The 13,709-nt window shown below is 35.8% G+C and overlaps 1 protein-coding gene across 3 annotated transcripts in view; it reads left to right on the top strand.

Annotated features, from left to right (window-relative positions):
- Positions 1-13,709, top strand: part of LOC118277058 (protein DEK) — a 19,992-nt gene continuing 6,283 nt past the window's right edge. For 2 of the 3 annotated variants that reach the window (XR_004783735.2, XM_035595715.2), the window contains exons 1-7: positions 1-165; positions 1,655-1,820; positions 7,105-7,205; positions 11,361-11,462; positions 12,330-12,436; positions 12,907-13,039; positions 13,538-13,666. Coding sequence is in view for 2 of the 3 variants with exons in the window: in XM_035595715.2 (XP_035451608.1) it covers positions 124-165; positions 1,655-1,820; positions 7,105-7,205; positions 11,361-11,462; positions 12,330-12,436; positions 12,907-13,039; positions 13,538-13,666 (780 nt within the window). In the remaining variant the exon portion in view is untranslated. The remainder of the gene's footprint in view (positions 166-1,654; positions 1,821-7,104; positions 7,206-11,360; positions 11,463-12,329; positions 12,437-12,906; positions 13,040-13,537; positions 13,667-13,709) is intronic. The other variant, XM_035595716.2, reaches the window with a different exon arrangement.

Consider the following 13,709-nt stretch of genomic DNA (forward strand, 5'->3'; position numbering starts at 1 on the left):
TGGACGAATGCACTGAGAATAATAAAACGTACTAATTTTTTTTCTATGTTATGGGTGCGTGCATTTGTGTTGTCCGGTGTTTGAAGACGCTTGGAATTCGCTTTCAATTTCTTCGTAGGAAAAATGTCGGGTGATACCGATAAAGCGAAAATCAGTGACAATCAGGTATAGTTGTGAAATATGTTTTTGTTTTAATTTTCTTAGTACTAGTGCGCGTCTAATAAGATAGATTTCACTTGTGCAGTGGTGTTATTTCCGTGTTATATCACTAATGTTTGCCTGCGTCTCAACATGGCTGACAGAACGTTTGCTTCCCGCTAAAAGCGGGAACTACGCCACGGAGGGTTGTGATACAAGTCAATATTTCGCAATAAAAACTGTGAATGCCATCTTGATCAGTTATCGAAACTGACTCTAATGAGATATATTTCAGGATTTCGCATATTTTGGCCACCCCCGCCCCTTTGCATTTCGTTGCAGGGCCTTTGTTAATGTGCACGATGTTATATGACATTGATATGAAATCCGCATGACCTTGGTATTTGGTTTCTTGCGATTATTCAATTTTAGAGGCAGCGTGATATGTTGTTGTTCCACTGAGTCGCGGCCTCGCGACTCATTATTTACGCTCTGAACTCGGCCGGCGATGTAAATAAAACATAAGTATCCTTTCGGGGGCCTTTATTACTGACCTCTTTAGTTTTTTTCCGGTTTATTTTTTGTGTTAGTATACGATTATGGCGCGAATGCAAATTAATTATCTCGAAATAAGTTGAATGTACAATAGATGTGATGGAGAGTTGTAGAATATTCCTTTATAGAGTAATCCATACGTAGATACTATGTATACAGCTGTATAAGTCTTTCTATAGTGCTAGATGAGAGGCATTGAAATATGTGACTTGCGTCTATTTACATAAGGTTTATAATTGAACGATGGCTCGCGGAAGTGACGCCGACTTCACCAATAGAATGGTGTTCGACATGCAGATTTGGCAATGAATGCTTGCAAAATTTTTGTTTTTATTGTAATTCATTGACATTTTAAACAATGCATGTTGCACTAGTCTGAGAAAAAAATACAGAAAATATAGAATATTTTTCAGTAAAATGTCATGTTGTTTCACAATATCAGGCAGGAATTGTTTCATTATCTTGGAATTAATTAGTTTCGTTAATAGAGCAGCCTCAAGTTGCATGAATGTGTTCAAGTCATGCTTACTAAGTTGTCCGTACACTCTATTATGATAATGTTCACACTATATTTTATTTATTCTTCATGGTTACTGTTAATTTTTGTCAATTTGATAAGCCATGATTGTATTAATTGTGTTAAAATCATGTAATTGCTATACTCAACTTAATAAAAATAATGTAAAATGTACATACAAAAGAAACTATTAAAATTGAAATCTCTAATTAGAAATATAAATGACTTATAAGAAATTCTATTGTAGTTATTAATAAGATTCATACTAATTAGTTTTTTATGTACCTACTGTGTACTAACTTAGCAGCAAGCCAAAGCTAGAAAAGTAATATAAAAATGCACTTTAACCATCTCAAGAAAGATGACTTAAGTATTAGAAAGTATAAGAAAAATGTTGTATCATTACCTATCTTATTATTAAAATTAATTACATTTGTATGACAGGATGAAGACAAGAAGTCTGGAACGGGTGACGGCCAGACGACAGAAGATGAGTCCTCCCAGGACTCGAAGGGTGAGTCGCAGGTGTCTCAGGACCCTGCCCAAGCCCCAGGTAACGCCGATGTAGATCAACCAGACACCACCAAAGAGGAGAATAAGTCTATAGAAGGTCAGGTCCTTACACCAATCCCCTTGTCTGGTCTGTGTTCACAAGTCGGAGTTCATCTACATGGCAACTAACCTTTTGGGGCTGATTCTTGTCTCCTATTGCTTGTTAATTTGGAAAAAGTGTTTTAAAATGTTTGTTAGGCTGTTTCAACATTTCTGGTTATGTCTTTATTTGCCTAACTGATGGGTGATATGACATATTTCTTCATATTAAACATGCCAAAATATGGGTTAATTAAGTTAATCGAAACTTAAATCAGATTTTATGAAACAGGTTCCAAGTTAAATTATCTGTGTTAATATAAATTATATAAATGTAAATACTCTTTTCAAAGTTAACATGCAAAAGGAGATGTGTGTCACATTTTGTAAACACAACATTACACACATCACATGAAATCACATCACCTTACATCTACTAACTAAATCCACTAAATTGTATGCAAACCCTCATTTGGAATGCCAATCATAAGCACACATCTACAAATTTAAGTATCATAATTATCATCAGGAACCCATACATTTATGTCTGTAAAATCTTGTACCTAAAAGTGTAAAAAAAACTACTAAATATTATAAAAAAACCGAGAATAAATCGAGCATGAATGAAAAATCAAAGTTCCTTACTTGGTGCATGAAAGATGTAAAAAAGAATATACATTAGTAATGAAAAAATTAAAATGATAGAAGTTGACGAACTCGACTAGTTTCGAGCCATATCCAGAGCCCATAAAACTCGATATACCTTGAACAATTACGTGATTAAAATGTTTAACCTAATTAAGTCTAAGGTTGTCTTAATATGTGATGACCAGTAAAGTTCACACTAAACATTTTCACAATACACACTGTTATGCATTGTTTGTGAGTACCTAATTTCATGTTTGTGGTGTCTAAATTGTGCCGTCTTAACCGTAACACATTATAAGGTAAGTGTGGTCAAACAATTAACAACCTCATTAATCAGGAAATAAGGCTAAAAATCATATTTCTTATTGTTTTATGTTTCGAGAAAGGTATAAAAGAATCGAGTGAAGTTGTTGTTGAATAAATAACATCAGTTGAAGTTGGAACGTTATAAAGTAATGAAATATTCAAGACTTCTATCTACGCAACCGAGTTTTTGAAACGCACCTTCCGCACTTATGCGTGCCTGCTTAATTCAGTTTTTGCCGTCGTTAAGAATTGTGTAGACACGTGTACCTTATCTACTCTATTTATGAAGAATTATGGCCTAAACTATAAAAATCTGGAAAATTCTTTCCATCTTTCTTTCGGATGCTGTCAAACGTCCAATTTTCAGCAAAAATCCATACTTTTCCTAGTACAATTTTCTTCTTATAGAAAAAAGTCTTCTTCATTTTGTCTTAAAAGGGTGTCGAAAGTGTTATTTTGACATTCTTTTGTAAGCACAAGCTTACAATTTACATCCGAAAGAGCAAGTCTTAAAATATTTTACTCAAAACTATTACAAAGAATGAACCCTATTTAAAATAGCGTTTTACTCAAAACTAGTCCAAAGAAAATAACTTATAATAGCGTAACAAGTGATCCGACTCCCATAGATACCCAATAAATTGTCGAAAGCGTTGCTAGTAAACTTACAACCTTGTCACTAGTTGTTATCGATTTCCGTGCATCGAACTTAACCATGGTATAAATGGCGCCGTCGTGCGTACTTCACTCCGTAGGGACACTAGGTAACAGGTATGCAAAGATTTTAAAGCCAAAATTACCATGTTAAAGGTAAAATAGTTCTATAATCTTTGAAAAAATAGTTCTCAAGGTCTTAAAATAGTCTGCAAAAAGCTCCGTATACGAGTATTTGTGTTACCAATAGCGCTTTGCTCATTTTGAACTCACAAACTGGTTCCAATAAATCTAAGCACTATAATTTTGAATTCCTAACGTGTACAATGTTTATTTATGTAGTGTACATGACTTTCCCGCGCAATGCAAACGCAAACCTGTTGGATAAGCATAATGGCGGCCGTTTCAGATATTGTTTTTCTCTTCGCGAGCCAATTTGCACATGCATTACTTTACAATACAATACTTGAAGCTGTTGAAAGATGTCTGTCCAATTAACGAACTTTTTAAACTTACGAGGGCAGGGTAGGCTGATAGTTATTGTTCTATTCCTGCAATTAAATAACTTTTTATGAAACAAACAAGACGGAAACTTGTGCAAGTAATATTTCAACATTTCTAAAACAATAAGAAACCCATGCAACATTTTTAAGGGCTTCACCGTCTGCGAAATTACGCAAAACACGAGTTTAAAAATAAGAGTTTCATTACGGGGCTACACTTTATAATAAGTCTAAAAATTTACTTCTATTGAGTTTAATGGAACTTAAATTACTATAGGAACGATTACTCCTCACCAAACTACATCATGATATAAGAGCCGATGATATTTGTAATTACGAATTCAGACTGTGTAATCTCTGAGTCACACTCCCAATAAATATGTTGACCTCTTAAATTGTTAAAACATTAAGAAACCAGAGCTCTTCTTACAATTGGTGTGATTATTTCGGACACACTTCTAATGCATACCGGTTTTAGAACAAAATTATATTTAGTTTTTTTTTGTTCCGTCGTACTATTTTCAAATGTTGATTTCATTGATTCGAGTATAATTCTCACATCGTTTTGATTCATGAAAATTCGTGATTTTCCCCGTCATTTTTGTGTTTAGTTTTATGGATCTAAAAATAAATACCCAAACTTGAAGTTAATAGGGCTTGAAATAAGCTATTACAGATATAGAACAGCATATTTTCTCAATCATTATCATCAATACAACTAAAAAGAGCTCATCTTGCACCGTGCATGCACAAGAAAGCAATGAATCACCTCACTTCAATACAACGAGCATTTCGGTCACTTGTAACTAACAATCTCGCTATCATACGTACTAACGACCGCTTACTTTTATCCGGCGAGATTCAGTTAGCATCCAGAGCAATTTAGTCAATCTTGTTGAAGCTGGGACACTTTTATGCGTGTGTATGTTGCACTTTGAAAACGTTTGTAATAAAATATTAAGATAGGAGGAGATAGGGACTCAACAGTGGTCACATTTTGCCTTTAACAACGCGGACGGTGTCGTGGGCACTAGCTTAAGTTTTTAATGATAACATAATTTGCAAGTTCTATTGACAAGTTGAACCAAAACGTGCTAACTTTACATAGCATTTAAAAAGTAAAGAAAGTGTTATCACTCAAAGTTCATGTTTCCGTGATTCCGCAGGCGAAATGTTATCGTGGAGCTAGTTATTCAGTGTTGAGGTAGTACACGTTATGATAAATTGCGCAATTTACTCAGCAAACTGGTCGTTACAGTAGGGCACGGTCAGACGACACGGACGAGAGATAAACAAATATAAAATTAAGGAAAGGATTGCAAAGAAGGAAAGTAAATAGCATTTGTGTGAAAGGACTTATGTAAAACAAATAGTCATGTGATAGTTGTAAAGTCCGTTTTAATTATAAATATTATTCGTTTATTTTTTACGTAAACTTTACAGTGCCTGTTACGTCTAAACAGTTGCATCGATTTTAAATTCGTAGAGATAGAGTAATAGGCCTTGAGACGCGTAGAGACAGAAAGCCAAAAGAATTTCCCTACAAAATGGCTTTTACCTTAATATTTCTTGTCTATAGTGTAACCTACTCCTAACAAGTACAAGAGAAATGGATAAATCATTCATAATTCAATGACCGCAAGAATCAGTTTGCACAGTCAAATCGTTTTGTTACTAGAACCAAAGGGCATTGACACGTGTTGATGCCTGATATCGCGCTGAGATTCATCTAGTGGTCAAGTTAGAACGAGGGCCCTAGCCTACTTTCGCAAGCTTATCGACCTGTGCGTTTATGACTTATGAGCAATGAATAATAAATAGAAAATATACAAAACTATGTGTATACAGGAAACGAAATTCAAGTCGTTTTGACTTTAAAAAGTCGATTTGACACGGGCTGCGACTACCTAGCGGGTTTACAGGGGCTCCGGCTCGAAAAGCTGGAGTAGGAACGGGGTGATTGTTAGTCAGTAAGAGTCTGACACCCCCTCTCGCCTCACCCAAAGCGGGAGAAGTCATTGAATGATTTTTCACCCTTAAATCGGTGATCGGTTTATCATCAAGTTGCTTTCTAAGCCTTGAATATCAAGCTTAGTTGTAAAAAGCTCCTGTCTTGCTAAACAAACATCTAGATTTATCACATTATCTTTGATAACAGATTTACGCATTTAGGCAGATTGATACTAAATGTTGCAGAGTGATCAGACCTGTTTTGAGGACATAAATAATGCTATTTTGTATACATATTATGTATATCAGTATTCCTTATCATTGATATTATCGCATTTGAACGCCGTTTTTACCTCTCGTTTTTTAGAAAAAACAGTCCTATATCGCTGGTAGCGTCACGCTTATTAGTATGACCATACCTAATTATTTTTCAAAGTAAGGCACGAAATGGGTGATGCAGATTAAATGGCAAATTTTCGATCGTGTCAAAAGACTCGAGTAGTAGATAGCAATATCCTGATAAGCGATGATAATAAGAAATTAAACAAACAATGCAGACATTACAGTACCTACTAAATATCGATACGTACCTAATTATCTGTATACTAGATCTGTATTTAATACAAAATAACAAACAAGGGACATATAAAAAAGCGAAATATTGGCACAATATTATGACTACGCTTTCGTTGTGATATCGCAGTATTTGTATGTAATCATTATCGTCGCATTGTGCCTATGATAACTGTTGCTTTGCAAAATATACTAGACTGATAATGGCGATCACAATAACAAAGAGAAAACGTTATTTACCTTGCTAATTTTACGAGTATTTCTAAATGGACATATTTCTAAGATTCAATGCACTTTTGTATGCAAATATAGGAATGTGGGACCCACTATAAGATTCAAGCAAAGGCAAAAAAAGCATAGTTCGCACCTATGCAACTAGAAGGATACTATATTTTCGCATTTTCGTATTTGCTTCCATAGTTAGGTGCTAAAAACCTTTTGTACACGAGTACATTGACCTTTGAAGATAATGATAAGATCTGTATCGTGTAGTACACAAAGAAATTTTGTTTGTTTTTAAACAAAGTTCTAAAGAATCAGGAATGATAGCTTTTCTACCGGGAAACATGTACTTTCAATTCCAAATTATATAAAATTTAACGTAGTATATTATGTATTTGTTGGTTTAACAAGAATTGTTTATATTAAAGGTTATTTTGTTTTGTACAGGCGATTCAAAATCAACGACGGCCAACGGAAAGGATGACGACGGAGCAGGAGACGACTCAAAAGATGACAAGGACGTGAAGTCGGAAGCGGATTCTAAAAAGGTCAGTTTTAATTACGTAGTTTTTTTTATTGGTATATTTAACAGGGGAAAACAGCGGTTAAAATATCCCTTAAAATTCGTCCAATGATCTTCTGTTAACCATATTAACCTCGTAACTGTTTGACGAGGAACTCGATTAGTTTCAAGACATGCTAGAGGCTCATATTCATGAGCAGCATTCGCGGCCATTGTGGCTGCTACTTATACGTATAATAACATAATAATTAATTTAGTATGTCTGACAAAAGTTAAAATTAAATAATATTAACCGCATGTAAAATAAGCCTTAATAGAAATCACCCCAGTACATACAACCCGAGTACTTGTTAACAAAACGTCAAAAACCTGAATAATCCCAATAGAGGTCAAGGTGAATGCGTTTATGTATGCAAATTACGTTCTCCCCCATTGCACTCTGCGTCTCTAAATGTAGAATATTTAACTCTGGCCAGTTGCGTCCGAACTGCACTGATGTGATCGCAAACTTTTGTGTCTGAAGTGGATTTTTTAATGATCATGATTTTAATTAAATAGTTTTAGTTTGACCGACAAGTCGCAAATGCTCCACTATCTCCACTATTACTGCAGTTTTTTCGGTTTCTCGAAAATTTCTCGGAATTGTGCCCAGTATATGGCTCACCCCCTATTACATGGGACTTATAACACAAAATCGTGAAATGTGCACCTCTGGCTACCTCTTCGGGGATGAAGGGGAAAAAGCGTGACGTTGTTGACGTTGCTATAGTTTCAGTTTGTTTTGTGTTTGGGATTAGTGGAATAATTTATAAAAATCGAAGAGTAATTGCTTTTTAGAACTCTATCCGAAGTTCTTCTCATTTCTCTCTTCATCATTTGAGCCCTTTCCCGCAGTGTTTTTGGAGTCAAATTCAAAGTCCCACCAATGTTTTCACCAATTAAAATATGATTTGTGTGAATATGGACGCATCTCGTGTGCTGCTCACCCAGTTGCCGACGAGAGCGTGACCAACACGGATATCAATACTTAATTACGTAAATTACATTCTGTGCATGGTGATAATGTTAGAGATTATTGTCTCGTTAATCGTCAAAGCGACTGTCCAGCACACAGGGGTCGGGTTCGAACTTAGAGCTTTTCATATATCGTAGTATCTATTAGGAGTGTTGTTTTTTTACAAACGTGTCCCAGCACAACACCAGATTCATATACACAGTACACTCACCGCCACACTCAGAGACATTTTAAGTCAGATCGCCAATAGAGAACTGTTGAAGGAAATCCTCCGCTAACGTCGGTCACCGGTGACCACCACGGCGTTCAATGTGTTAATGTTTACTTAAACTATTCCTTAGTAACGATTTTGTTCCGAAAACAATTGCTAAGGATTGGGTTAAGTAACCATTAAATGACTCTGAGTGTGGGGGTCAGACCCGGAATAAGAATATCTGAATCATAGGGTTGTTCCTACGGCAATCGAATTCACAATACGTTGCGCGGTAGCCGTTTGTCCGGTGCCGGTGTCAATAGCTACACCGTACATCATATATTCAAATGCACATGAAATGTTTTAAAAGTAATTAATATAAACTGTGACCTAATAAGAAGTTTATGATTGGAATTTAAATACTTCAAGAAATGACATGCCTCTGACTAGGCTTGCTCGACTAGTTTAGCCAGTTGTCCATCCAGGCAGTTATGCGTCGTTTCCAACTCGAAACTACAACCACGTGCGTTTAATAATATTCTTAATTACCTCTACGGTCTACTATTTGCTGCCCTCGATGGTCGGTGGTAGACGATTTTCATGAAAGATCAATAATTTTACAGGTTCTTAACGGGCAAAAATTAACAACAAAAACATAACGGCTGAATTGAGAACCTCCTCCTTTTTGGGAAGTCGATTAAAAATTGCCTGAGAAAACCTCTACTAGTTTCAAATCACAACGGGACTCTTAGTTATTTGCATTTAATTTAGTATATCTCACGATAGTTATTGTACAAAAAAAAAAATTATGCCCACATGTATCTATATAGGTTTGGTGGATCGCTTGCCATAGGTATACTGTCCATTTCCATTTCGAAAGATCGTCAGTGGTAGGATTTGAAATCCTTTCACCGAGCGCAATTTGTCTGGATTAAATCCGTCCACGTGCCGTAGGTTACCTAAATCCTTTTGTGGCCCATCCAATCCAATAGTACAGATACGCAACTGTCAGTTACATAAGTCTCGGATTCAATTTCTGGTTTAGATAAAAACTGTTAGCGGGTTTTCCTAAATCAAATCCAGTTTTACATCCGTCTTCGGCTAAATATATTATGACGGTGCATCTTGATAGAAAATAATGATAATAAATTAAATAAGTATGTTAAAAATACAATGTTTTATTTAGCTTAATGGTCTGCTATGATTAGAACATTAGAGTTTTTGTGTCTGCGAGGAAACACGTACAAGCTAGTTTGTCTTGATGAATTAATTCATTCACGTGATTACGATGTTTTCGACAAATAAGCCAAGTTTGTTTAACCTTGATCCTTACCAACGTTTTATATTTCGTTTTCGTAAACTTTTGATAATACCGAAGGGTGATATAATCGCTTCATTCATCGACTATTCAAGCGCGACTGCCTTGTAAGGTGGCTCGGGTACGATTCTCGGGTCGGGCAAAATGTTATCCTTGAACGTCGGTCCTTAAAGATCTTTTTTTACGTAGTTGTAAGTAATAAGTGGTTTGGATTTGTGCCAGATGATTTTGCCATAATAATTAATAACACAAAATATCTACATTAATCAAATAATTTTATTCTACGAAGGGAGTTAAAGTAGGTAGTAGACTAACACTACTTCCCCTAAGTTATGTTTGAAAACCATAAAGATTAAAAAAATAAAGATTTTATACAATGTGATAGGGGTGGGACTTCTAACCCGTTAAGGCTGAGTACTACATCTAATTTTATCGACAAAAAAATAATATGGGGGGTTGAACCCCTAATTGAAAATATTGAAAAGTAGTGATTTTTTCGGTAAAAATAATTCACAAATGATTTTTTTTCTCACCAAAACATTATCAAACATATGAAAAAAGTAACGAATTAGTTAGCCGAGGTTATTAGCTACCGTTTGTCGTTTCTTCCTTTTTTTTTGTTTCTACGACGCATACATACCTTTGATATCGTGACGCAAAAAAGTAAAGAAAATATTAAAATTAGCCATATTACTTTATAGGGGAGGGATTCGACCCCTTCGACCCCCGATTTTTTCGATGAAAATTAGATGTAGTATTCAGCCTTAACGGGTTAGAAGTCTCAAGCCTATCACATTGTATAATCGGACCAATAAGTACGTTCGTATTCCTTTTTAAAAGGCCGGCAACGCACCTGCGGCTCCTCTGGTGTTGCGGGTGTCTATGGGTGGCGCTGATCGCTTACCATCAGGCGTTCCGCCTGCTCGTTTGCCTCCTATTTCATAAAAAAGTCTAAATTGAGAATGTCTATTAAAAATGTATAAAAAAGAATCTATGAATACAATTTGGAAGTTCTACAATAACATCATTAAGTACATACCTACGCAGCTATTCTCAGAAATAAAGTGAAAACATTGTCCTTTTATTGAAATGTATCGCGAGAGGTTAAAAATATCTCGGCCTCCGGTGTCAAGGGCGCGTCCCTCTCACAAATAGCTTTTATTTTCAACTCACAGATTATTATCATCGATTTTCATTAGTTTACCGTGACGCAAGTGGTAACATATTAACTCCCTGATAATTTATTAATGTTGAAAGTTATTACTTATTTATTAGGTGTTATATTTTATTTATTTTGATTCTTATATTTTATTGATTTTATTAAAAAAGAAATAGCGTAAAGAATTTTTCCTGGTATTACTATGTTAACTTCCTTTGCTTCAGGATCTGAAACACATAATATGTAACATGTATGTCATATTTCTACGCGTCGCGTTTCGCGCGTTTCTAGTATGATCCCTGATTCGGGGCTGCGGACTCCTAGGGTTTACCCGGGCTCCGGCTTGAAAAGCAAGAGTAGGAACAGGGTGGTTTTTAGTCAGTAAGAGTCTGACACTCTCACTCGGAAGTCATTGTATGATTTTCCCCCTTAAAAAGGTTTTATATTTTAGAGATTTTGTATTCTTACAATATTTTAAAATTTATTTTTTTACAGGAAGAAAATGGCGAGACCCATGATGAAGATGAGAAGGATGACGTGAAAGCCAACGACAAGGGTGCAAAGAAGGCCGCACCTAAAAAGAAACCTAAGAAGGAGGTAAGCAGAGTCTTTAGTTTAAATGTTAAACACTATGTGAAAGTTGTACTAAGTTTTGAAAGATGGATCAGATATGGAACTTAGTACTTATTGACTTATTTACTGACTTACTAAAGTAAGGGTTTCGAGCCGTGGATCGAACTGAGACCACAGGCCCGTGGGTCAATCAAACGACTGCACGGTTGGTGCATGGCTGGGCAACTGGCTGCCGCGCAACTCGGGTAGCGGGTTCGATTCCCGCACGGAGCAACTCTTTGTGTGATCCACAAATTAATTGTTTCGGGTCTGACATGTCAATGTGTATGTTTACTTGTATATTTGTAAACGCACCCACGACAGGACATAGAAGGCAGGACGACAGGAGAAATTCCTAATGTGGGGCAACGTTTTTTTTACAAATAAAAAAAAAAAACGAAAGATTATTCCAATTTTTTACTGCAAAATTCTGAGTAGTGTTTACAGGTGCCGAATAATAATTCATGAATCGAAAGAATTTATTATTATTTTGAATATTAATAAAAGTTTATGTGTTTTGTATAATACTCAAACAAACTCTTTTATAAAACTCTATTCATATGGGACGTCAATATCATCGGAATGTCTATCGATTTTGACGTTTTGTCAAATACGATCAGATACTATGCATGTGTGTGTAATGTTTTATTTATTGATTTAATGTACTTTATAAGCATTATTTTTGAAAAATATTAGCGTTCTTCACTTCTCCTACACATAAACTATAAGTGTACCAAATTTTATGCTCCTACGTCCGCGAAATTTTTGTAAATAGCGGTCCAAAGTTTTTGCATCACGTATTAATATATAGATTTTGAATATTAATAAAAGTTTTAAATATGTTTTGTATAGGATACTGAGGAAGAAGATGAGGAGGAAGAGGAGGAGGAGGAAGAAGAAGAGGAAGAGGAGGGAGATGAGGGTGACGAGGAGGAAACAAAGAAACCTGCTAAAGAGAAGTAAGTTATTATTATTACTTACAGACTTAGCCGATAGAATACGAGTTTTTGGCTTCGAAGCATAGAAGCTAACTCGGATTTTATAATGAACTGGCTACTTTCGCGCCATTTCACGGTAGCGTGATGTTTTATAGCCTATAATGTTCCTCGATAACTGGATCTAACACAAAAATATTTTTTTAATTCTAACTAGCAGTTCCAGAGATTAGCGCGATCAAACAAACTTTTCAGCTTAATTAGTAGTACATAATATAAGATAAAAAAAATATAGTAAAGTACCTGGAGTTTTTTAGACTTTCGCGAGTTTCGTGCTTAGCAACAAGTAGGAAGTTTTGTGAGTTGATGAGTAAATTCATATTCGCCCTCCCCTATTTGTATGTTATTATGATAAACCCACATCGACTGGAATTAGAATACTCTAATATTAACATATTATGTATGTAGTTTACTGAATCTGAATATTCTTACAGGGCAAAGAAACCAGCAAAGAAAGCTAAAGCTGATGATGACGAGGGTGAAGATGAGGAGGAGGGAGAAGAGGAGGAGGAGGAGGAAGAAGAGGAAGAGGAGGAGGAAGCTCCTAAACCTAAGCCCAAGAAAGAGGTAAACATAATGTTACACATATCAATGCCATATACTGATAGTACTTGTCTTATGGTTTAAAGCAGGAGTAGGAACCCCGTTCCTACTCCTGTTTTAGTCAGTAATCTGAGTCTGACACTCTCTCGCCTCACCCAAGGCAGGAGAAGACTGGATGATTTTCCGACCTAACTACAATGAAGCTTCGGTCCTCTTGATGTTTCTGTACGGTATGTCGAATGGGATTGTACTCAGCTGAGTATTAGATATACTAAGCTAAATGGGATTTTTTATTAGGGGGGAATAAGTCGGTAAATGAATAGAGGGATCACCTGATGGTAAGCAACTGGCATTGAATATGGAAGCTCTCAATCCTAGGGGAGTTTCAAGTCTGGCACTGTTCTATCGAGAATTAAGTAACCTCACTGAAAAGAAGCCATGGTATCACTCCTATTGAGCCAGCCCACTCTGCCATGTACTTTTCTATTATCTATTTTATTAATATGAATGTTTTTACTTCAGCCAACAGAGCCGCCAGTCCCAGTGCCAGCCGGTAAGGGTATCCCACTGGGCCACATTAGCAACGTGGAAGTATCACTGTCGCGGTTCAAGACGCAAGACCAGAAACTGTTGCATCAATATCTATATGGGGTGAGTTTACCATTAATTATGTACTATTTATTTTATTGTATAT

Source organism: Spodoptera frugiperda, chromosome 10, assembly GCF_023101765.2.
Source record: "Spodoptera frugiperda isolate SF20-4 chromosome 10, AGI-APGP_CSIRO_Sfru_2.0, whole genome shotgun sequence".
Taxonomy (NCBI): Eukaryota; Metazoa; Arthropoda; class Insecta; order Lepidoptera; family Noctuidae; genus Spodoptera; species Spodoptera frugiperda.